At 51.6% G+C, this 24,487-nt stretch overlaps 1 protein-coding gene across 4 annotated transcripts in view; it reads left to right on the top strand.

The window, feature by feature from the left end:
- ABR (ABR activator of RhoGEF and GTPase) overlaps window positions 1-24,487 on the top strand; it is a gene marked incomplete at both ends in the record, with an annotated part of 223,971 nt that overhangs the window by 124,879 nt on the left and 74,605 nt on the right. For 2 of the 4 annotated variants that reach the window (XM_080713682.1, XM_080713680.1), the window contains one exon: window positions 1,353-1,537. In XM_080713682.1, the coding sequence (XP_080569808.1) occupies window positions 1,430-1,537 (108 nt within the window). Of the gene's footprint in view, window positions 1-1,255; window positions 1,538-17,251; window positions 17,387-24,487 lie in introns of those variants that run through there. The other 2 variants (XM_080713679.1, XM_080713681.1) reach the window with 2 other exon arrangements.

The raw sequence follows: 24,487 nt of genomic DNA, 5'->3' as shown, positions 1-24,487 counted from the left end.
GCTCAGATCGCAGACCCTAGACTGATGGCATGCTCCTCCACGGGTCCATTCATGTCCTGGGCTCAGGGATGAAGGAGCAGCATCAGCACAGGTACCCGGAGGCCAGGTACTGGGGTGTCTGACCCAGGTGCTGGGGACGACAACCTGGAGAAAGCAGCCGTGGGGCAGGCCCGGCCAGTCTCCTCGGACCCTGGGCCAGTGCCTCAAGGTGCTCAAAGACTGTTAACAAATAGGTGTGGTTGCCGAGCGGTCCAGCATGCAGGAGAGACCACTGCTGACCCTGAGGCTACCCTGGAGCCAGGGGGAGGGTACTGTCCTCACTCCCCACTCCTGGTGATGAGAGGAAGGTGGCCCCAGCCCCAGAGATCCAACACTAGCCGGCTGGAAGCGGCCCTGCCCAGTGCTCTAATCTCACCGTGCCAGTCTGGCAGGCCTGGGATGGCAGAAGCAAATAAGCCAAGGGGCACTGGAAACCTCCCTTGCTCTGCTGCAGGAGAGACCCTGCTGGCGAGTGCGACACAGGGACCTTTGTGAAGCTTTCTCTGTAGCCTTTACTGTGCAAAGCTCTGGGGTTCTGCCCTGCCCCCAGCTGTCCCCAGGAGGGGTATCTGCGTGGGCACTGGTACCTGAGTGTGCCGGCAGCACTGAGAGGGTTAACACAGCTCCACATCCTTCCCGCCTCCTCTGAAGGAAGCCTACCTCGGAATTGTAGACATAAGTGCCGGCTTTTGAGGAGTCTGCCGCTCATGGTGTCCCTCCAGGCCTGGGCACAGCCCTCCCACCCACGCCTGCCTGCCTAGGGCTCTGTCCTGCACACAGGGCTGCATTAGGAGGGGTGAAGGCCCCCTTGGGCACACTTCCTCGGCTCCCTCCCACCCCCAAACCTGCCCTGGTTCCCCTGGAGGGACAGGGCTCTGTGTACAAATGGTACCCAAGGAGGAGGGGCCGAGGAAGTGACATCGCTCGGCCCGCCCCCACCTCCTTATTCCCTATAAAAAGCAAAATGGTGACTCAGAGAGGAGAGTTGGACGCGTCCTGCCTCCTGCTCCCACTGTTAATTTTTAGAAGGGGAATGAGGCAGGAGGCAAAGGAAGCAGCCGCTCCAAAGAGGCGGCTGACATGCTACTAGGCAGGTGGCGACAGCAGAGCCACCCCTCCCGGGCTCCCAGCAGCCTCTGACCAGGGAGCAGAGCCGGTGCCTGCTGGCACTCGAAGCCCCTGCCCTGGGCTGGGCGTGCATGGTGCGGCTTGGGCCATGGCAGCCGGGGGCCGCCGCCGGCGCCCGCTGCGCTACCAGTCCTTGGCAGCCCTCGTGGAAGACTCTCAGTGGCCTTTCCTGTTCCTTGTCTCAGACTTCAGCTACGGGGCCGACGACTACGACGCAGAGGGGCATGAGGAGCAGAAGGGGCCCCCGGAGGGCTCGGAGACCATGCCATACATCGACGAGTCGCCCACCATGTCACCTCAGCTCAGTGCCCGCAGCCAGGGTGGCGGGGACAGCGTCTCCCCCACCCCACCCGAGGGGCTCGCACCTGGGGTAGGTATACACCTTTTCCTCTGGGTTTGGGGGGCACGGGTCCTGGGCCAGGCCCTGCTTCAGGTTTCAGAGCTGGTGTTTGGGGGGTCCTAAAGCTCAGGCTCCCCTCTTCCCCACCTGCTGCTCTCTGCCACCCCTGCACCTGTCCCTGCTCCTCTACCAGCCATCTGCACCCTTGCCGCCTCGTTCAGCCTCCCCTTCAGTCCCTTGGAAGGATGGGCAGGAGACCCCGGAAGGGCCTGGCTCGTCTCTTGGCACCAGGCTGGGCACTGGCTGCATAGATGGGCTGTGGACCGTGGAGGTCCTGATGCTGGCCTGGCAAAGCCAAGGCTGGCCTTGTGCATCCATGGGAGGGAATGAGCTGCTTCCCTAGTCCTCCCTGAGGACCAAGGGCCCCTCCAACACTGTGCCCTTCACTCAGAAAAGGAACAAGCCCTGGCGACCGCCTCACCTCTTGTGGAGAGGCGGGAGCTCATCTCCCAGGAGCAGTGTTTGAGAAGGAATATTTAGTATGTGCTCCAAGACAGGGCAGGAGATACGGATGCGTGGTGGGCTGCAGTCTTGTAATTAGTGCTGTTCCTGACTCTGGGCCGGCTTGTGTGTGTGCGTCTGAGACACAGGAGCCAGCAAGACAGATTTCCCAAAGCTCTTTTTTAGAGTTTGGGAGAAAATCAAAGCCGTTTTTTAGAGTTTGGGAGAAAATCAAAGCCGTTCTTGGTTGTGTGTGTGTGTGTGTGTGTGTGTGTGTGTGTGTGTGTGTGTGTTTGGTGGAGGAGTGTGCAGAATGCCTGGTCCTGCGCCATCCAGGCCTGTCCAGGTGTGTTTTGCAGGGGTTCCTTTTCTTTTCTCCGATGCCCCCAGAGGAGTATCGCAGAGTGACTGTGGGGCCCAGCACCTACACTCCAGCAGAAGGCCTTCCCGACTCTACCATTTTGGAGACCCCCCTGCTCCTTCCCACCCTCCACAGGCTCTCACTCCCTCTTCACACACCGGGGTGGCTGTTATAGCCTTTGGCAACAAGGGCCTTGGCAACCGGTTTCCCATTTGGGGGAAGCCACACTGTTGCTATGGCAACAGAGACTGAGGCAGAGCTCTGGCTGCCAGGCAGTGCAAGTTTGAGAAGGGATGGTGGGGGCCAGGTTGGAGGTGGAGGGGATGAGTGGGGGTGTTGGTCAGCTTCAGACTCCCCCAGCCAACATCCCGGGGTGGTGTTGCTATGATGTCCTTCGGGGGGGGGGGTGGTTACAGATGCTGGCTTGGACAGGCCTGGGCAGGGTTTTTTACACCTGATAGAAGAGAGGAAGTTCTGGGACCTGGACTCAGGCCAACCAGGGGAAGGCAAGAAGAGAAGAAAATATTCCCCATCTCTGCCTCTGGTCTCAGACAATAGGAGGTTAAGAGACTCCCCAGAGAGACTCAGCTCCTACCCCACCGTGAGCAAGAGCAGGAACCTGTAGACTGTCAGTGTGGTTGGGTCTTGGCCATGTCCTCTTGACCTCTCATCCCCCTTGCCTTCCTATCTTGCTGGAGCACTGGTCCATGGCTTGTTATAGTCTCCGGGGAAAGGCACTGTTGGGTGCTTTCTCACACATAATGGGAAGGTGCCCTGCCCAGTGCTGGTGGGCCTGGCGCAGTGACTTCACTTTGTGGCTGCCCATTTTGCTTGGTGGCTCACAGGGAATAACTTAATTTGAGGACTTTGAAATCTAGAGTTGTTACAGAGGGGCAATCTACTGAGGTACTCACAACCAGGGCACTGATGTATGTGTGTGTTGGGGGGGGGGTACTGGAGACTGAGCCACTCCCGGCACTTTTTATTTATTTATTTATTTATTTATTTTTATTTTGAAACAAGGTCTTGCCAAGGCTGGCCTTGAACTTTCAATCCTCCCGTTTCACCTCCAAAGTATTGGGATTACAGGCCTGTGCCACTATGACCAACATAGCGTTTTACATCATTGGCTAGAATCCAGGCTAGAGAGGGGAAGGGAACATTTATCCAACTTAGGGATGGTCTCAAATATTCCAGCCTGCGCCATCTTCCCTCTGGCTATTTCGACTCTTTTCACTGCATCACTGGCTCCACCTAGTGGGCTCTTCAAGTATTGCTATTGACGTTGGGGTGCCCATAAGGGGCTGGCACTTCTTCACGAGTACTTAGAGATGTTTTAGTTTAAAAAAAAAATAGTCAAAGTTTCTGCTATTTGGCTGTGCTCATTTGGCTAGGCAGGTCCACTCCCCTGCCAGGCTTCCTGTTGGGAACTTGGGAACAGTGGGGACTTTTAGACCAAATCAGATGATTGTTCTAGATATTCAGATATCTGGCCTCTGGCACAGCCTGGCAGCTGAGCCTCCCACATCCAGATATTCAGCCAACTATTGCCTGGAAGCTCAAGGTTTAGTCTTCATATTAGTCAGGGTTCTCCAGAGAAATAGAACCAATAAGGGTGTGTGTGTGTGTGTGTGTGTGTGTGTGTGTGTGTGCGCGCACACACACATATATGTATATATATATATATATATATATATATATATATATATATATATATATATAGGAAGAGATTGGTTAGAAGGAATTTACTTGTGTGATCATGAAGGCTGAGAGGTCCCACAGTACAGGGGACTGCTCAAGTCCTAGGTGAGCTGATGTGTAGTTCCAGTCCAAGTCCAAAGGCCTGAGAGCCAGGAGAGCCAGTGGTATAAATTCTAGTCTGAAATCCAGTAGGCTTGAGGCCCAAGAACAGCCAATGTTTTGGTCCAAGTCCAGAGGCCAGAAGAGACCAGTGTCCCAGCTCCAGCAGTGAGGCAGAAAGAACCCCCTCTCACAGCTTTCTGGTTCTACCCAGGCTTTTAGTGGACTGCACAGGCCACTGGTACTGAGGAGGGCAACCTGCTTTCCTCAGTCTGCAGGTTCACATGTCAATCTCATCCAGAAACACCTTCACAGACACACCCAGAATAATCTTCATGTACATAACTGGGCACCCCATGGCCCAGTCAAGTTGACACATAAAATAAGCAACCACAGTCTTTTTTATTTCGTGGTACTGGGGATTGAACTCAGGAGTGTTCTACCTCTGAGCTGTACCTCCAGCCCTATGTTTTAATTTTTTTATTTTGAAACAGGGTTTCCCTAAGTTGAAGAGGCTGGCCAGGAACCTGCGATCCTCTTGTCTCAGCCTCCCAAATTCTGGGGTTATAGGTGTGTGCCACCATGCCCAGCTCAACAGGCCTGCTTTTGCAGCCCTCTTCCTGCCATGTGTGGTGGCTGCAGATGAAGCTGGGTCTCTGGTGTTGGTGCGACACAAGCCTTGCTGTGTTGCTCTTATCTTGGTTTGTGCTCCAGAGGCATGTGGCCCACAGAGGGATAGGGCGACTCCTAAAGCCTTGCCCTGAAGACAGCTCCTGAGCCCAGGCTGCCAGCATCACAGACCCCAGGGAGTGCCTAGTGCCCGCTTCCACACTGGAAATGAGAGGTGAGGACTTTAGCTCAGCTGTCAAGAGGCATAGATTCCTCAGCCAGGAGCCATCTTCCAGAAAGTCTCACTTCCCATAGGCCGCAGACTCCTGTCTCCCTTTAGCTAGGTGTAGTAAGAAGGGGCCGCAAGGCAGAGAGAAGATCTGGGCTTTATCCCTCCTCTACCACTTTGTAGGTGTGTGACTTTCAGAAGGTTGTTTACCTTCTCTGAGCTCCAGGCTGCTCATCGTAAAGTGAAAATACTGACAATTTTCATACAGCCATTGTCTTCCACAAGATGGTGTTAGGTAGAATAGTGTGCACATTTTCAAGTCTATACCTCATTTCAGACTTCATGGGCAGGAGAATCCAAAGATAAGGGTGGAGGTGAGTTGAGATGATAAAAGTGAGCCAGGCGTGGTGGTGCACACTTGTAATCCCAGTATTTGGGAGGATGAGACAGGAGGATTACAAGTTCACGGCCAGCCTCAGCTACTTAGTGAGACCTTCTATAACTTAGTGAGACCCTGTTTCAAAATAAAGAATAAAAATTAGAGCTGAGGGTAATTATGCCGGGCGTGGTGGCACACGCTTGTAATCCCCGTGCTTGGGAAGTGGAGACAGGAGGATCGTGCAGGTTCGAAGCCAGCTGTGCTGTCTTAAGAGACCCTGTTTCCAAATAAAAAAGTATAAAAATAGATCTGGGAGTGTAGCCCGGAGGTAGAAGGGTTTCCAGGAACCCCAGTACCACCAATACTACTACTACTACTACTACTACTACTACTACTACTAATAATAATAATAATAATAATAATAATAAAAATTAGAGCTGGGGGTATAGCTCAGAGGCAGACTGCCCCATTACTGCAAAAAAGAAAAGTAATAATCACAGTGTCCTCCTCCTCCTCCTCCTCTTCCTCCTCCTTCATCACAGCTACTTAGACAAGTGCTGAGCCTTTCCCATGTGTTGCTTTTTTGTGGAGGGGGGGCACTGGGGATCCCAGCGGCCTTCTGCCTCTGAGCTGCACCCCAGCCCTATTTTATTTTTTGTTTAGAAACAAGCTCTCACTAAGTTGCTGAGAGCCTTGCTACATTGCTGGCCTCAAACCTGTGATCCTCCTCTCTCAGGCCCCAGGTACTGTGTTTACAGCATAAACCACTACGCCTGACTGTGTTGCCTCATTTAAGGCCCATGACAGCCCTATGAAACCGACGCTCTGTCTTCATCTTACAATTGAGGAAACTGAGTTGAAGAGGTGACGGAGTTTGCCTGAGTCCATGCGGCCAGTGCGGCTAGAGCTTTGTTTAAATGTGGGTCGTCTAGCTGGGCGTGGTGGCGCACGCTTGTAATCCCTGTGCTTGGGAGGCTGAGACAGGAGGATCGCGCAGGTTCGAAGCCAGCATCAGCTAGCTTAAGAGACCCTGTTTCATATATATATGATAGGTCTGGGAGTGTAGCCTGGAGGTAGAAGGCCCGTGGGTTCCATCCCCAGTACCACCAAAAAAAAAAAAATGTGGGTTGTCCATGCTGAACCCGGAGTATTGCTGCTAGATCCCTCAGACGCCCCCTCCCTGGTGGAACTTTTACAGCTCACTGCTAGCCCCCTTGCTGTTTGGGGGTGCACACAGTTGCTTGAGGGGCACACCTACCCTGTGAGGTCAGGAGCCCTGGTCATCTCTGAGGCCCCTCAGCAGCTCCTGGGCATTTAGGGACTCTCACCTGGTGTTTGGGGTTGAACCAAGGCTGCTGGGGTGGCCCGGCAGGGTAAGTGCCATCTCCAGGGTGAAGCTGGGAGAAGTCGCTGTCCCTCTTTCCTTCCTTCATCCCTCCTAAGGCTTCGGGGTTGAGGCTTGAGCTGCAGAGCCCAGGTTGGGTAGCTGGGTTCGGGAGGCTGGGTGGGATCAGACATGCTGTCCTCAGCTCACCGCCTCCTGGTCTCAGCAGCTGCCTAATGTTTCTGTCCTCTGGGAGAGCCCCTCATTTTATACCTGAAAAAATTAAGGCTCAGATTGGCTCTGTGCCTTGTCCAAGTTGAGAAGGAGGTAAATGAGAAGTAGGTAGACACAAGTGCCTCAGTTGTTACCTGGGTCCCCTGCCTAGCTTGCTCCCAGGCCTCTCCAGGGCACCCCCTTTGTATGTATGTATGCTGTATGTATGTATGTTTGTATGTATGTATGTATGTATGTATGTATGTATGTATGTGGTACTAGGGATTGAACCCAGGGCTGTTCTACCTCTAAGCTCCCCCCCAGGTTGATTTTACTTATTTATATATTTATTTTTGTAGTACTGGGGATTGAACCCAGGGGTACTTTACCTCTGAGATACACCCCCAGGTGTATTTTTTATTCTTTATTTTGAAACAGGGTCTCACTACATTGTAGAGAGCCTCGTTAAGTAGCTGAGCCAGGCTGGGAAACTGTGATCTTCCTGTCTCTGCCTCCCAAGTACTGGGGTTACAGTGTGTGCCACCATGCCTGGCTTACTTTTTATTTTGAAATAGGGTCTAAGTTGCTGAGGCTGGTCTTGAACCTGCAGTCCTCGTCTCACCTCCCAAGTACTGGGATCACAGGTGTGTATCGCCACGCCCGGCTCCACCCACCCTCTTACACCTGGCTCTATCCTGCTCACCCCTCCATAGTCCCCCCCCCAAGTACTGGGGATTGAACCCAGTGATGCACTACCACTGAGCTATACTCCCAGGTCTTTTAAAAGCAGATCTACAAGTCCCAGGCACTGTGGTTAGTAGGGCAGGACCAACTAAACCCTTTCTCTGCCCTTCAGGCTGTGAATCTTTGGAGAGGCAAGGGGGACAGGTCAGGCGTAAATGACCCAAATGTTTGCACCAGCAGGGTGTTAGGTTGCCCCCAACACGTGCTGTGGAAGGCACCTGAAGTGTGTTCACAGTGCTGAGCCACACACCTGCGGGCTTTGTGCGCTCCGGGGTTGGGGGGAACAGCAGAGTGCCTTCAGGGCACCTGCAGGCTCTTCCGCTTTCTGTCATTGTGACCCAGCTTCTCCACTAGTCAGTGCTAGTGAGGCAAGAGCATGTTTTCCCTTCACTCGGAGGATGTCTTGTTGGTCTCTGGCCTGGCAGGACTAAGAGCCAGTAGCCTTGATCTGGAGGCTACACAGAGCATTCACCCCTCACCCTCTGGCCTTCATGGCAGAAATACAAGAATGCCTGGTGCAGTGGCACACACCTGTAATCCCAGTACTTGGAGGATGAGACAGGAGGATCACATTCGAGCTCAGCCTCAGCAACTTAGCAAGAACTTGTTTCAAAATAAAAAAAAAATAAAATAGAACGGGGGTGTAGCTCAGAGTAACCCCCACTAGACCACTCCTCAGTACTACCAGGGCACTCTGCAGGCCCTGCCCTGCGTGCACCAGCCCTCACAGCAGCACCAGAGTCTTTATACTATGCCTGTCACCGTCTTTCAGATAAGGAAACGGACACACAGGGAGTTTAAATGCCTTGCCCAGCTGATCACAGTAGCCCACGCCTGTAATCTTTGGAAGGCCAAGACAGGAGGATCATAAATTTAGAGGCCAGCTCAGCGGGAAGTGGTAGTGCATGCTTGTAATCCCACATTTGTAATCCTAGCATTTGGGAGGCCGAGACAGGAGGATCTCGGTTCACAGACAGCTGCAGCCGCTTAGTGAGACCCTTTGCAACTCAGTGATACCCTGTTTCAAAAGAAAGGATAAAAAATAGGGCTGGGGGTATAGCTCAGAGGTAGAAGCCCCTGGGTTCAATTCTCCAGTTTTGTTTTTAAATGCCTTTCCTAGGGTTACAGAGCTGGCAAGAGGCAGAACTTGAATTCAAATCTAAAATCCAAGGGAGTGTTTTTATTTTGGCTTGACCCTATAAACAGTATAGTGTACTAGCTTCTCCCCAACATTTGCCTATGTTATTGAACTGTACATACGATCTTTTGAGTGACTTCTACTACAGAAGGAGGAGCAAGGTTAGAGGGGAGGTTGAGGCTATTTCATGTGCAGCTGTCGGGCCCTGGCCTTTGGGGGCCAGTTCTCATTGACCCAAGATGTCCTGGGCTCCAGGGGTTCTGGAGGGTCTTCTGCCAAGGAAGTTGAGATAGCCAGGACAGCAGAGAGGAGGAAGAAGGTGCTTGAGGCCAGGACAACAGGCAGCTAGCAAAGGCCTGGAGGTCAGAACTGGCCAGCCCTCCCAGAGCTCATTGTCTCTGGTGTGGGTTGAGTCATCTGCAAGGGCCCCACTGCCCTTGTTTGGGATGATTTAGTGGCTTCCTGCAGTGTTTTAGAAAGAGTAATCTGAGGTCGCAGGAGGGTGCAGTGGAGACTGGAGCTGTCACTCTGGGCTTAAAGCCTTTCCACGCTGACCTTGGCTCCCCTGGAAAACCCCTGTCTGTACTGACCCTGCCTGCCCACCGCCGCTGGGACTGGATGTGAACTCCTGAAGGAGGTTGTCTGTTTGGCTCTCTGCTGGCCCCAGAACTGTGCCTGGCACACAGTAGGTCCTCATCGTGCTCAGTGAAGGGACACGCGCTCGTTACCCTCTGCTCACACTAGCTCGTTTCATGGGGCCTCGTGGTCTCCTGCCAGGCTGCCCCTGTGTCCCCACAGGCATAGCCAATCCCACTTCATTTTCAGGTTTTAGTTGAGTTTTAATGTCACCTCCTCCAGGGAGCCCTCTGTGACCTCCCCATTTGCTGTGTCAGATGAGCCTCCTGTGTCCTTACAGCTCACTCTAAATTCCCAGTTGTAAGCCAGGCATGGTGGCGCATGTCTGTAATCCCAGTACTTGGGAGGCTGAGACAGGTTTGAAGCCAGCCTCAGCATCACATCCCCAGCACCACAAAAATAAATACATAATAATAAAAAAAAAGGACTGGAAAAAAAATAGGTGCAGCTCAGAGGCGGAATTAATTAATTCTCAGTCATAGCACTTAACATTCTTCTTCTTTTTTGGGGTAGGGGTTCTGGGGTTTGAACTCAGGGCCTCATGCATGCTAAGCACACGCTCTGCACTCCCAGCCCCCACGCTTCTTTTTCTAACTTCTTCATTTCCCCTGATGACGTCACTAAAAACTTTTTTTTTTTTTTGGTGGTACTTAGGAGCATTCTACCTCCAAGCTACACCCCTAGACCTGTTTTATTTTATTTTTTTTATTTTGAAACAGAGTCTAAGTTGCAGAGGGCCTCGGCTGCCCACGAACCTGTGATCTTCCTATGTCAGCCTCCTAAGTATTGGGATTACAAGTGTGCATCACCACACCCGGCTTACTAAAAATTCTAATTTAACAGAAATATATAAAAGTCTCCTTAATTCATACCTTACTGAGTGAACTGCCAAAAGTTTGATATACATTGTTTCTTCTTATTTCTTCAGAGTATAAGCTTTGTATATATTAAAATGAGAGCATGCCTTTGAGAGTTATGCATTTGCTCTTATTATTTTACTTAATATGACTAAGACATCTGGTATACTGGTAATTAAAGATCAACCTCACTCCTCTTTGTGAGTGTATGTGATACTTCATTCTGTGGCTATGCCAGAATCCATTCAACCAGCTTCCCTTCCTTCTTTCTTTCCTTTCTTTTTCCTTTTCTTTCCTTTTCTTTCTTTTTTTCTTTTTTCTTTTTTTGTAGTGCTGGTGATTGAACCCAGGGCCTTGCTCATGCCAAGCAAGTGCTCTACCACTGAACTACATCTCCAGAATAGAGCAATCTAGTGTGTGTTTACTGGGGATTGAACCCAGGGACATTCTACCATTCAGCTACACCCCTAGCCCTAGACAGGATCTAAGTTCCTGAGGGCCTCACTAAGTTGCTGAGGCTGGCCTTGAACCTGCTATTCTCCTGTCTCAGCCTCCCAAGTACTGAGATTACAGGAGTGCGCCACCATGCCCAGCTCAGACCAATCCACTTTTGATAGACATTTGGGCTTTTTCCAGTCTTCACTGGTATAAATATCATCACGGCAGCAAACATCTTTGTACATAAATCTTTGTGTCCCTCTAGAAATATTTTTTCAGAAAAATTCCCTAGAGTGGAATTGCTGAGTCAGAGGGTGTGAACATTTAAAATCACAATGGGTATTTCCATGTTATCCTTTCCAGAGGGGTAGTACTTCTACTGGATGGTTCTAAAATGTGCCCCTCCCTAGTCCTGTCCTTCCCGTGGCACTCCCCGCCCTTGGCGCTGCCCCAGGAGTCAGTCACAGTGGTCACTCTGCCCCAGACCATCGGCTCCACCAAGGTAGACAGCATGGCCTGTTGTGACTGCATTCCAAATACGAGCAAATGCCTTGTGGGTGCCTAGTAGGCGATTAATAAATGCGTGCAGAGTGAGTCAGTAAAGGGGTTGAGGGGAGAAAGACTAAGTGTGAGAGAAGCTGTTTGTAAGGGGGTGGGCGCTTTGAGCTATGGATTTGGTGGGTGTCAGAAGGCTTAGTCAAGCCAGGCATGGTGGTGCACACCTGTAATCCCAGTATCTGGGAGGCTGAGACAGAAGGACTGCAAGTACGAGGACAGCCTCAGCAGTGTAGTGAGACTCTCAGCAACTTAGCAAGACTTGTTTCAAAATAAAAAAAGGGCTAGGAGATAACTCAGAGGTAGAACAGTCTGGGTTCAAGCCCTTGTGTCACCACCACCACCAAAAAAAAAAAAAAAAGGAAATCTCAGTCAACGTGGTTTGATGACTCACACCTGTACATAGGAGGCTGAGACTGGAGGATCGCAGATTCAAAGCCAGCCTCAGCAACTTAGCGAGGCTGTCAGCAACTTATTAAGACCCTATTTTGTACTCCATTCATCTGTTGATGGTCCATCCTAGGTTGGTTCCATAATTTGGCTATTATGAATTGTGCTGCTATACACATGGATACACATGTAATGCTATAATATTCTGTTTTCAGTCCCTTTGGAAAGATACCCAGGAGTGGTATTTTGGATGATATGGTAGGTCTACTCCCAGTCTTCTGAGGAATCCCCACACTGATCTCCAGAGTGGCTGCACTAATTTGCAATCCCACCAACAGTGTAGAAGAGTGCCTATTTTTCCACATCTTCACCAGCATTCACTGTATTTGACTTCTTGATGATTGACATTCTATTGGGGGTTAGATGGAATCTCAGCGTAGTTTTGATTTGCATTTTCCCAATTTCTAATGATGTTGAACGTTTTTTTCATACATTTATTGGCCATCTGTATTTCTTCTTTTGTGAAGTGTCTAGTTAGTTCACTTGCCCATTTTTTTTATTGGGTTGTTTGTTTTTTAGCAGTAAGCTTCTTAAAGTTCTTTATATATCTAGATATCAATCCCCTATCGGAAAGTAGAAGTCTACCCAGCAATAAAGAAGAACAAAATTATGTCATTTGCTGGAAAATGGGTGAATCTGGAGAGCATTAGATAGATAGATAGATAGATAGATAGATAGATATAGATATAAGTATTTCTTTCTTTTTTTCTTTTAGTGGTACTGGGGGTGGAACCCAGGGGCTTTTCTACCTCTGGGCTATACTCCCAGATCTATTTTATACTCTGTTTGGAAACAGGGTCTCACTAAGTTGCTGAGAGCCTCACTGAGTAGCTGAGGCTGGCTTTGAACCTGTGCGATCCTCCTGTCTCAGCCTCCTAAGCGCTGGGATTACAAGCGTGTGCCACCACGCCCAGCTTGGAGAACATTATATTAAGTGAGATTAGCTGGTCACAGAAAGTGAAGGGTCATATGGTTTCTCTCGTCTGCAGAAGCCAGAGAGTGATCAGGAATAGGAATCCAGAGGGACTCCAGATGATGGAGGAGCAACTCCAGTGGAGCAAGGGAGGTGGTCTAGGGAAAGGGGTAGGGAAGGAGAATTAATGAAGGACTCCCTTCCATCCACATTATGTATATATGTGAGAATACCAGTGTCAGTCTCAATACCCTGTATGGGGAAGGGGCAGTGAGGAGGGAGCTGGGGAAAAGCCCACCAAGTCTCTGTGCATGTATGTCACTATCACTGTGATTGACATTATGGTGTGAAACTATAATGCACCAGGAAAAAGCATTAAAAATAAATAAGCCAGGCATGGTAGCGCACGCTTGTAATCCCAGCTTTTGGGAGGCTGAGACAGAGGATCACAGTTTCACGGCCAGCATCAGCAACTTAATGAGGCCATCCACAATTTAATGAGACCCCATTTCCAAATAAAAGTTAAAATCAATCTGGTGGTGTAGCTCGGAAGTAGAATGCCCCTGGGTTCAACCCCCAGTAACACACACACACACACACACACACACAAGAAAAAAAAGAAAAAGAAAGAAAAATCTATTCCACAATAGGCACAGTGGCTCACAGAGATAATTCTAGCAAGGATCATAAGTTTGAGGCCAACCTGGGCAACTTAGTCTCAAAATAAAAAATAAAAAAGGGCCAGGGGATATGGCTAGATCCCCTAGGCCAAGTGATAGAGCACTTGCCTAGCACGTGAGGCCCCAGGTTCAATTCCCAACACCCCAGGAGGGGGAGACGGAGGGAAAAGGGGAGACTGCCTTTCAGGTCTTCCTCCCTGTGCAAACACTTCCTGTGTCCAGGTGCTGCCCAGAAGCCCCTCTCCTGTTGAGTTTTCCTCTCCACAGGGCACAGGGCTAGTGCCTTCCTTCTGTGTTCTCATGGAGGTTGATAAGCGAGAACACTGCATTTGTCTTGATGTTCTTCAACCCCAGTGAAGACAGGTGTGGTGGCATGCACTTGGAGTCCCAGTACTTGGGAGGCTGAGTTAAGTGGTTTACAGGTTTGAGACCAGCCTCAGTAACTTAGACCCTCGCTCAGCATCTTAGCAAGACCCTATTTTGTTCGATATAAAGTAGGGATGGAGGTATAGCTCAGAGGTACAATGCCCCTGAGTTAAATCCCCAGTCTCCTCCCACCCAAAGAAAAGAGAATGAGAGCGAGTAGGCCAGTGGCCGGGTTCCTGTCCTAGACTGTGTCTGTCATGCCAGGCCTTCTCAGTATGAATTCATGAGCTAATGCATAGGTAAATGGCAGCCAAGACAGAGTCCAAGTTGAATATGACTATGGTCATGTAGGTATGAGACACCTCTGGTGGCTTTAGAGAAAGAAAAGAAGAACCAAAGAAGTAAAGGGATGTGGGAGCCTGAGGAAGAAGGAGTCACAAGACGGTGGCCCTGCCCACAGAAGTGGAGAAGCCAGAGGGGAAGTTGGCTTAGGGGTGAGACAGGACCTCCTGGTCTGGATCTGTGGAGTCGAGGGGCCACTGCTGTGACTTCCAGGTAGAGATCCAGCAGCCAGTGCAGGTGTCAGGCCATCAGCCCAGTGAGACATGGGAGCTGGAGGTGGTGAGGAGATGCCATTGGCCTCGCAGTGAGAAGGGATGCATTCTCCTGAGGTGGAAACCGAGTGCCTGGGACCTGAGTGGGCGACTCCACACGTATGAGGCAGGGGAAAAGGGCCATCCTAAACCAAGGAGTGGTCAGAAGTTGCATCTGCTTGGCCAAAAGAACTGAGTCAGGCTTTAAGAAAGTCCAGGCTGGGGGGTGCTATGGAGTGGGAGAGGGAGGCCTCTGGCTTTGGAACAGGCAGTTGTGGGGGACATTTGGAGTGGCTGCTTCTCTGGAAAGGAAGATCAGGAGCCAGACTGAAGCAGGCAGAGTGTGGAGGACCCAGAGAAGAAGCGCAGGTGCAGGATGGATGGGCTCAGGGCATTTGTGAGGGAAAAGGACAGTGCCTCAGAGGGACTTGGGGAGGACTGAGGGCCTCTGAGTGGAGGCCGTGTGTGTGATGGAGGGGACATTCTACCTACTTCCTGGAAGGTCCAGCTGGCTGCCGTGGGGTAGAGCAGAGATGCCTTGAATGTTCAGTAAGCAGCTTCTGTGAGGGGCAAGGTTTGGAGAAAGAAGTGGGTGCTGGTCCCACCATGCTGAGTAAAGGTATAGGGACTGGAGACGGGGCTACTCTAAAAGACTGCTCACACACTGCATGCTCCCTTGGGTGGGGAAAGGGACACAGAGAGGGCTTTGGAGTTTTAGCCCTTCTGCCATGCTGCCTGTTTGTCTGACCCATCTGGGTGGCCCATGCCACGACCCTGGGTCCTGCAGGGCGGGAGGCAGGGGGATCTGTGGCACAGGGCCCTGAGCTGGCACACTCATGCTTTGGGGAATGCCAGGCCTGGCTGTTCCCAAGCCCTTGCCTGCCCAAACCAAATGAGGAATTGTGGCTGAAAGGGCCCTTCAGATGTGCGCTGGCTATTTATATCCCAGCCAAGGCAGGGACAGGAAAAAGCCAGGGATGAGGGAGGGGTGTGAGGAGGAAGGTGCTTCTGCTGAGCCCATCTAAATCTTTGCCCATACTTTGTAATGGGATGGAGCCTGTGCCCAGCAAGGGCAGGTTCTCTATTACTAACAGAATGGCAGGGGCCCATCTAGAGTCCAGAGCTTCTGCATTGTTTTGGAGGAGTGGGGAAAGAAGCCACATCCTTTCTCTTCCTTTCCCTCCTTTCTCCTCCTAGGCCCTCCACCAGCTGGGAGGCTCAGCAGAGGGCCTGGTCTCAGCTAAAGTGCTCAGTGGGGCAGAGAGGAGGTGTAGGACACGGCTGATTTTGGTTTGGAAAGGGTCTCTACAGTTTTTGACTCTACCTTGCGGCCATATGATATATGTGAGTGAGAGGTGGTCACAGACCTGGGAGGCATTGCTGGCCAGCCTCAGTTGCTGTACCGCCTGGTTGGTGGCACAAGTGGTGGGTTGCCGGTGAATGCCCTGCCAAGATGCCAGACCCAACACCAGGTACTCGGGGTACTTCTCCACACACCCAACTCCTAACCTTCCCTCAAAGAAGCAACCAATTGCAGGAATAAAGGCAGCCCTGTGGTCTGGTGGCCTGATTCAGGGCATAGAATGTTCATTTAAACTGCACCTTGTTTTTTTTGTTGTTGTTGTTGTCGTTGTTTTGAATGTAGCCATCGTTTTATTTGTTTAGTTTTAAATTTTTTTATTGAAAGTAAATGTTATACATTTAATCTGTATTTGGTGCCCTCTTCCCCCCCCCTCATTTTCCCTTCCCCCCTCACGACACTTAATACCCAGGCTAACCTTGGTATATTCGTACTTTTACACCTATTTGGAAATAGCCGCTCATCAGTCAAGTTCAGCCTCCTTCCTCTCTTAGTTTTCCATTCAAACTTTGCTGAGATTTCCCTTTCATTATCTGGAGTCCCTCTGGTATCCCCAATGCTTTGCCATCGTTTTAAAATCAGGAGATTTCACCTAGGCATCTAGACTTCTCCGCCTTCTTAAACAGTCAGGGGTCCTAGCCAGGCCTACCTGGCTCCCCCACCGATGGCCTCCCTGCTCCTCCAGGGGCCTGCTCTTTGCTGCTGCTGCCCTTGACGGGTTGTGAGAGTTCCGGGCTCTCTAGACTCCTCCTCCCTGAGAGCAGGGGTGTGTGCGTCCCTGGGATCAGAGCTAGGAGAGGGCCCCGGGCTGCACTCCCCGGAAGCCTGCTGGGAGTGGGCGGGGCTGGCAGTGCTACCTGGCCCAGGTGAAGTGTGCCCTGGCCTAGAGTCTGGGGAGGCCCCCCACGAGGGGCGGCCGCCCCAGGAAGGCGGCATTGCTAGTCTCCGCAGCATCTCGGAGTGCGCGGTGGCGCCTGGCGGTCCGCGGTGCCCCGTGGCACGTGCTCGGGACTCCGCAGGCCCCTTACAAAGCCTGGCTCACCCAGGCCGGGTGAGGATGGCAGCAGTGGCTCCTCGCCAGGTCGGGGCGCCCTCTCCACAGAAGGGGGCCCCTGGCTGGCGACATTCCCACGGTGGCCGGGCGCGGCGGTGCGGGGCGCGGCTCCGCAAGTTGTAAATAAAGCCTGTCTCGGGGAAGCGGACCTCCCCCCGCGCCCGCCGGCCCGGCGGCCTCCCCTCCTCCTCCTCCGCCGCCGCCGCCGCCGCCGCCGGTGACCGCAGCGGAGCGAGCCGCCCCACCTCGCAGCCAGGCGAGCATTTCCTGTGTGTCGGCGAGCGCGAGCCTCGGGTCCAGAAAGGGCGGGCGCGGCGGCCCGGCGGCCGGCGCTTCCCCTCTGGCGGGTGGGGACGCGCGGAGGCGGGCCGAGCCCGCGCCAGGCCGAGCGCGGCGGCGGCCGGGCTCATAATGGAGCCTTTCACCGCGGGCCGGGGCGCGGGCGCCGGGGCCGGCCCCGGGGAGGCCGCGCGGGCGTAGGCCTGGGCCGGCGGCGCGGCGCGGTGGACCTGCTTCCTGTTTGCCCTCCGCGGGCGCCGCTGCCATGGAGGAGGAAGAGGAGGCGATAGGCCTTTTGGACAAGGTTCTGGAGGATGAAGATGTGTTTCTCCTGGAGGAGTGCGAGCTGGGAACCCCGACCAGCCCCGGCTCAGGGTCCCCCTTCTTGGTGGCCGTGAAGGTGGGAGCGTGATACGCCCTGGATGCTTGTGGGGAGGGGGCAGGGCCGGCCGCTCTCACGGCGCCGAAGCCGCGTGCACGCGGGCGGCAATGGCCGGTGTGCGTACCAGCCTCGCTGCCGAGTGGAAGCCCTCGCTGACGAGAGGGGCCGTCGCGTGCCCGCGAGGGAGGCAGGGCAGTGCCCCCACCCCGCAGCTGTGCCCGCCTGGGGAGGCGTCGGGCTGCGTCCCTGCGCCAGTTGTTCTGGGGACGGTGCCTGCTGGCATTCCCCAAGGCCAGCTGTACCGGGGGCTCTGACTGGCAGGGACAGGAGTCACCTGGTGGGCTGTCAGTGGGGTGAGCCTGCAGCCCCCAGAGGAGCTGGCTGACTCCTGAGACCGCGAGCAATAATTCCGTGTTTCCATGGCAACCGGAGAAGGCCACTCCTGAATTGCAGGCCAAAAGAGCCACCCCCCTCCCTAGCCCTGAGACCGGAGTCTTGGTGCATCTTGGCTGAGGCAAGAGAGCAGTTGGAAGGGTCAAGAGCTGGAGGTCACGGGGCTTCCTTGAAGGAAAAGAATTGGATCATCTGAAGAGGGGGCGGTTACTGCTGCCTTTGAAACACCAGCGGGGTAGGTAGGCTCCTTTCCCAAGGTGGGCATAGAGGAGATTCACTGCAGCACTGGCCCAACCCACTCCGGCCCTGGAGACAGCCCAGGACGGGTGTGCTTCACCAACTCCCTGGCCCCTTTCCTTCCTCTCCAACGCCAGCTCCGTCCAGACTGGCCTAGCACACTACACAGTCTTCCACTCTCTCCTGGACCCATCTCGAAGAGCTCTAACCTCAGCCTCTAGCCCAGCTCCTCTGTTCTGTGGCCAGAGGGGAGGACCCACCAGGACTGTGGCAGAGTTTGCACACTGCAAAGTCAGGCAGCCATATAGAACCTGTGGCCCTAGAGGGCGTGGTATGCGGAGCACTGCTGGGGATGGGAGGCTGCCTCTGAGCTTGTGGGCCTTCCCCTCACTGTCAGAAGAGGATCACCACCCTGCCCCGCCCACACTACGGTGTGCTCCTGGAGGAGCTAATGGAGACAGAAATAGACTGCAGACCCAGGGTAGGAGTTTGGTGGAACAGTGGCCGCAGCCTGGGTGGGGAGGAAAGAGGCACTGCAGTGGGAGGCTGTCAGGGGCTGACACCCCACCCTGTGCTTGGTCTGGTGCTGGCTTGGAGCACTGGGGTAAGCCACATCGTTGGACACATAGAGGCCTCTGCAGACTTAGTATTGGCCAGCTTCCCCACCAGGAACGGGATGGGGAAAAAGTCTGCTTATAATCCAGGAGTGCTGCTGGGAGCTTAGCAGTGTGTGCAGTCTGTGGGGTCCAGAACAGCCTGCCCTGAGAAGCTTTCCCCAGCAGGTGTCATTCAGCTCATCTGCTGACCCCAAATCTGCCTTTTTTCTGAGGTCTGGCTTATGTCCTGGTCTTAGCCCACGTTGCATTTTGCTCAGAACTCAGGCATCTACCTCCTCGGCCACGTCCTGTTCTCCTCCAGGGCAAGGGCGTGCTGTACTCATTGCTGAACACTGCATGGTGCTTGGTGAGTGGTTGTTGCCAGTGAAACTTTGTGAGATGAGTAAGGCTTGTTAGGACTCACAAAGTCTGTACCTTGTCCTTGTTGCATCTCAGAGATGTTTTTGGGAGGTGGCACACAGCTGATAAAGGGGGCCTGGACAAATACCTAAAACCACCTCTCCTCTCTATGATACCTGAATGGTGTCTTCTCCTCTTTGCTGCCATAATATTTCTGGAGTTATCTCCAACAGGGACAGGGGGCCTTTCCTGAGTGTCAGGGAGTTCCAGGCTCCCTGGCTTATCCTGCACACCCTTCTGTTCTGCTGGGCGGGCATAGCTTTAGAGGGATGACAAACAAGGTCTGTGGAGAAGTGGCAAGAAAGCTTGTTGATTCATTCAGCAAGTGCTATCAGGTTGTATTCTGTTCATCGCATCTGTCCAGCACCGTGGATGTAACAAAGTGAAGAAGACATGATCCTTTCTCAGAGTTCAGAGCAAGGGACAGGTGTGCAGGTAACAGGCCATGAGAAGGGTTCTGATAAGAGGGTAGCAGATAAATCCGGTACCATGGTTGGTGCCTGCCTGAAATCCCAGGACTTGGGAGGCTGAGACAGGAAGGTCACAGATCCAAGGCCATTAGCAACTTCATAAGACCTTCAGCAACTCAGTGAGACTCTGTTTCAAAATAAAAAAGGACCGGGGTTGTAGCTTAGAATCAGAATGCTCCTGAGTTCAATACCCAGTACCAGAGAGAGAGTGTTTGCAGATTCAAAGGAGGAGAGGCCACTTCCAGTTGAGTCAGGGCTGAATGGGAAGCATGTATGAGCACATGTATGTGCCTACGTGTTCCTATGTGCACATAGGCCCTTCTGCTCATGTGCCTTTGGGCTCATGTCCTGGGCTGCAGATGCAGATGGTCTTGGCTCACTCCTCCCCAGCAGCTGGTAGGAATCCAAGTCAATTTGCTCTTTGCTATTACTTTACTTTAGAGATGCTTACCTTAAACAGTAGCTATGTTGCTGAGAATGTGCCCAAATGTCAGTCCTATAAATCAATCCTGTTTCTAGTGTAGCTTCTGAGATGCTGCATCTCCCTGAGAGACAGCTGTGATGCTGGCAGTGGTTTTCTCCAGAGCTGTAGCTGGAGTTTGCTCTGTCTCTCAACCCAGACTTCCCTTCGAGGAGTTAATGATCTGTAAACTCATAATGCAGATACTGATAGCAACATCACCTCCCATCTGTAAAACAGTGTATACTTTCCAAAAATCTTTCATACAGTTCTATTTAAAGATTTGTAGGGCTGGCAGGCGAGGACTTGTGGAAGCTGCTATTTCAAGGAACTCATTTGTCAGGAATAAAAGCTCTTTTGTAGTACAGATTAACCCTTCAGGTGTCATCCTGTGCCAAGTTGTAATGGATTGTCTGGGATGTCTGTATTTCTTTTCACCTGCCCAGGTCTCTCCTACCTCCTCGTGCAGTGATGGTCTTGCCTCTGTCCCTCATTGGGTGTTTCCTGACGTGTGGCCCACATAAGTCATGATTTGAGAGGTGATTTTAGGTGGCACCTGGATATATAGTTTGTACTTTAATAGTTAAGCATATATTTTATTAAAAGAAATAGCACTTGTACAAATTTCCTTTGACTTAAGATAAGAGGCCTAGAATAAGGTGGTGCTTTTTAAGTGATATGGGAGTATAGCAAAGCTGTGAAGGTGAATGGGAATAATTGAGGTTCTGAAATGCTGCCTGGCCCAAGGGGCCCTTCCTAAAGCATTAGACACTAGCAGAGAGCCCCGAATGTGGGGATCCCACCTTGGGGAGGCAGCACCATTGGTCTTCATCCTTTAGCCCTTATTCTCTGTTCTGAATTCTACTAAGGAAGTAACTGAAAGAGACCAGTACTATCAGCTCACAGAGGAGCTCACTGTCCTGGGCTGATGCTTGGCTTGGGTGTAAGTCCCTGGGCACGGGTAAAATCCCCTGGCCCTACTCTGAGCACATCCCTCTGGGTGCTCCTTGCAAACTGATGTGTTCCCTCGCCTGAATCCTGCTGTCTGCAGAGTCTCAGACTCTTGTTGCTTGGCCTGTGGCTTTGAAGCACAGCCAGAGAGCCAGCCCTGCCTATTCGGCCCTCATTGTTGTGTGGATCCTGGAGAGATTGTTTCTTGGCCTGGCCTAGAATCAAAGCTTTGGAAACTTTGTTTAGCTCCTAAGCTCTGTGGAAGCCCAGCCAGATCTGCCTAGGGCTTGTCTGCAGGTATCCCTGCCACAGTTACCTGGTATCTTTGATATGGAGACCTGAAGCTGACAAACATTCAGCCTAGAAGACTGCATAGAATGCCAGAGATGAATGAGCCCACTACAGCTGTGTTTTATGAGCTCCACTTGGAGAAGAGGGGACAGTACCATTCAGAAGGCAGCTTTCTGTGCTGGGAACTGGCCAGCAGCTTGGCAAAAGCAGTGGCACTCTGACGTCTTCAGAGAACTTGTCTGGGAGATTCTGGGCATGTGGATGCCTCTGGAGGGCTGGTGGGGACAGACTGCCTCCTTTACCTTTGTACGCCAGTGCCTGACAGGTAGCAGAGAAGGGTGGATGGAGTTGAGCCTGACAAGAGTAGCCCCACCAGGATTGAAGAAGCAGTTGCAAATTTCCAGATAGTTCTAAACCAGGAGCATGTGGGGCCTGGAGAAGAAAAAGTAAAGATTGAAGAAATCGCAGGTGGCAACCAAGCAAAAGGCCTGTTAGAAAAATGTGCAGAGTTTTATTCCACATCGTTAAGTTCTCCAGGGCCCCTCCCAGCCAAAACCTCAGAGGGAGTGCTCCCCAGAGTAAGGACTCTTGGAGGTGGTGGTTTATTGCTTTTGGGGGCTGGTCTTCTTGAGTTGTCTTCTTCTCAAAACCATGTTCAGGATTAGATTGTGAGGTGGGGTCTGGAGGGGAAGGTCTTGTCTTGCTGACTTGAGCTGCTGTCACAGGGCTGAAGGGTCTTGCTCATGCCAAATTGGATGAAGCTTTCTTTGGAGCTAGGACTGCAATTCACCAGGAATCCTGGTCCAGCCAGCTCTGTAGTGATGCTCACAGTGTGCCCAGACAACTTCCTTTAGAGAGGGTTTGCCAAGCCATTAGGCAAAGCATTGGCCCACAGGGAACACGAGGGGAGTGGGGCATGGTAGGGGAGCACAGGTCCCCCAGTGTGGAGGCCTGGGCCTCCCCCAGGTGCCGGGGCTCTGCTCCAGCCTCTAATCTTGTCTGAGCGTTGCTGCAGGCTGTGCTGTTCCCAGCAGCTGGCAGTTTGTACTGTTTCAGTGGGATAATGGCAATACCTACCAGATGGCGAGATTCTAGTGGAGAATGCATAGCACAGTTCCTGGTGCTTGTGAAGTCATTAATAAATAGCTTCTCCTTCCCCAAATCTGGGGTCAGAACAGATTGCCACAAACTTAATGGCTTAAAACAACATAAATTTAGTTTCTCACAGAAGTTTTCAAAAGATTGTATTCCTTCCAAAAGCTCTAAGGGAATAAATCCATTTTCTAGCCTCTTTCAGTTTTTAAAGGCCCCCTGCACTCTACCCCCTGGCTCCGTCCTCTAGCTTCAAGGCCAGCCGTTTAAAAAGGGTACAGTGGTGAATGCCTGTAGTCTCAGTACTTAGGAGGCTGAGACAGGAGCATTGCAAGTTTAAGGCCAGACTCAACAACTTAGCAAGACCCAGTTTCAAAATATAAAAAAATAAAAAGGTATGGATATGTAGCTCATTGGTAGAGCACCCCCAATTCAATCCCCAGTAACACACACACACACACACACACAGTCTTTCAGTCCCACCCCCTTCTGTTGTCACACTGCCTGGCCTAAGAGATTTCTGATGAAGATGTCCTACATTCTCCCAGCTAACATTAAGGATATGCATTTGATGCCCTGAAGGGATCCATTTGAGATAACTGACTACCACCTAATGCTTAAAAAGGGGTTGGAAGAGTTAGGGACATCATCAGAGCAGTGGGAGATATAGGATTTATTTATTTGTTTGTTTATTTATTTATTGCGGATCTGGAGATGGAACCCAGGGGCATTCAATCTCTGAGCTACACCCCCTATCCTATTTTTTGTTCTTTATTTTGAAACAGGGTCTCACTAAGTTGCAGAGGGCCTCACTAAGTAGTCTGAGAACCACAATCTTCCTGTCTCAGTCTCCCAAATGCTGACAAGCATGCACCACCATGCCCAGCTGCAGGATTTATTATTATTATTATTTTGGTACTGAGAATTGAACTCAGGGGAGTTCTACCTCCAACCTACAGCCCCAGCCTTTTTTTTGGGGGGGGGTATTAGAGATGGAACCCAGGGACATTCTACCTCCGAGTGACACCCTCAGCTGTATTTTTTATTCCTTATTTTGAAACAGGGTCTCACTGAGTTGCAAAGGGCCTCACTAAGTAGTAGCTGAGGCTGCGAACCACAATCTCAGACTCCCAAATGCTGGGATTACAAACCTGTGCCATCACGCCCGGCTCGATTTTTTAGTTTTTATTTTGAAACAGGGCCTCATTAAGTATCTGAGGCTGGTCGTAAACCATGATCATCCTGTCTCAGCCTTCCAAGTTCTTGTATTACAAGCAAGTGCCACCATACCCGGCCGCTTCCCTCTTTTAAGTCTTGTTTGTTTCCATTTATATGATAAGAAAATGCAGAAGCCACCTCAGAGGGGTGCTTGAGGTTTAATGGGATCATGGAAAAGATGTGTAAGCCTCAGTACATGTCTGCTGTGGTGAAAGGTGCTGGCCTCAGGGAAGAGGTATGTGAGGCAGGTGCTACAAGGGCCTTGGGAAATTACTGGATGGGCAACAAGGCCGTAACAAGGGCGCCACAAGGAGACTGAAGAAGAGACATCAGCTGTGCCTTTAAGGAGAGGGGCATTTAGTCAAGAGAGGTCTTAGATGAGAGAGGGCATCATCAACAGCAATACAAAGAACCAAATTTCAAAGGCCAGACACTCCCTGCATGTTGGAAAGACAGAGATTTCTTGGCCATGGGGGACATAAGCGTAGGGAGGAGAGTCACTGCAGGTATTTAAGTAAAGGGTAAGCCAGGTGTGGTGGCCCATACCTGTAATCCCAGTACTTGAGAAGATGAGATAGGAGGATTGCAAGTTCAAAGCTAACCTCAGCAATTTAGTGAGACCCTGTTTTTTTTTTTTTTTAATTTGTTTTTGTTTTGTTTTGCGGTGCTTAAACCTAGGGGCATTCTACCTCTGAGCTACACCCCCAGCCCTATTTTTTGGTCTTTATTTTTGAAACAGGGTCTCACTGAGTTGCAGAAGGCCTCACTAAGTAGCTGAGGCTAACTGCAAACCTGTGATCCTCCTGTCTCAGCCTCCCAAGTACTAGGATTACAAGTGTGCACTACCACACCCAGTTTCAAAATAAAAAATAGAATAAAGGCTGGATGAAACCCCAGGAATGGTTGCACACGCTTGTAATCCCAGTACGCTGGCTCATGGACAGCCTCAGTTACTTAGTCAGGCCCTCTGCAACTTAGTGAGACCTTGTTT

This window comes from Muscardinus avellanarius, assembly GCF_963383645.1.
Source record: "Muscardinus avellanarius genome assembly, chromosome: 16".
NCBI lineage: Eukaryota > Metazoa > Chordata > Mammalia > Rodentia > Gliridae > Muscardinus > Muscardinus avellanarius.
This window is presented reverse-complemented; position numbering and strand designations above follow the sequence as displayed.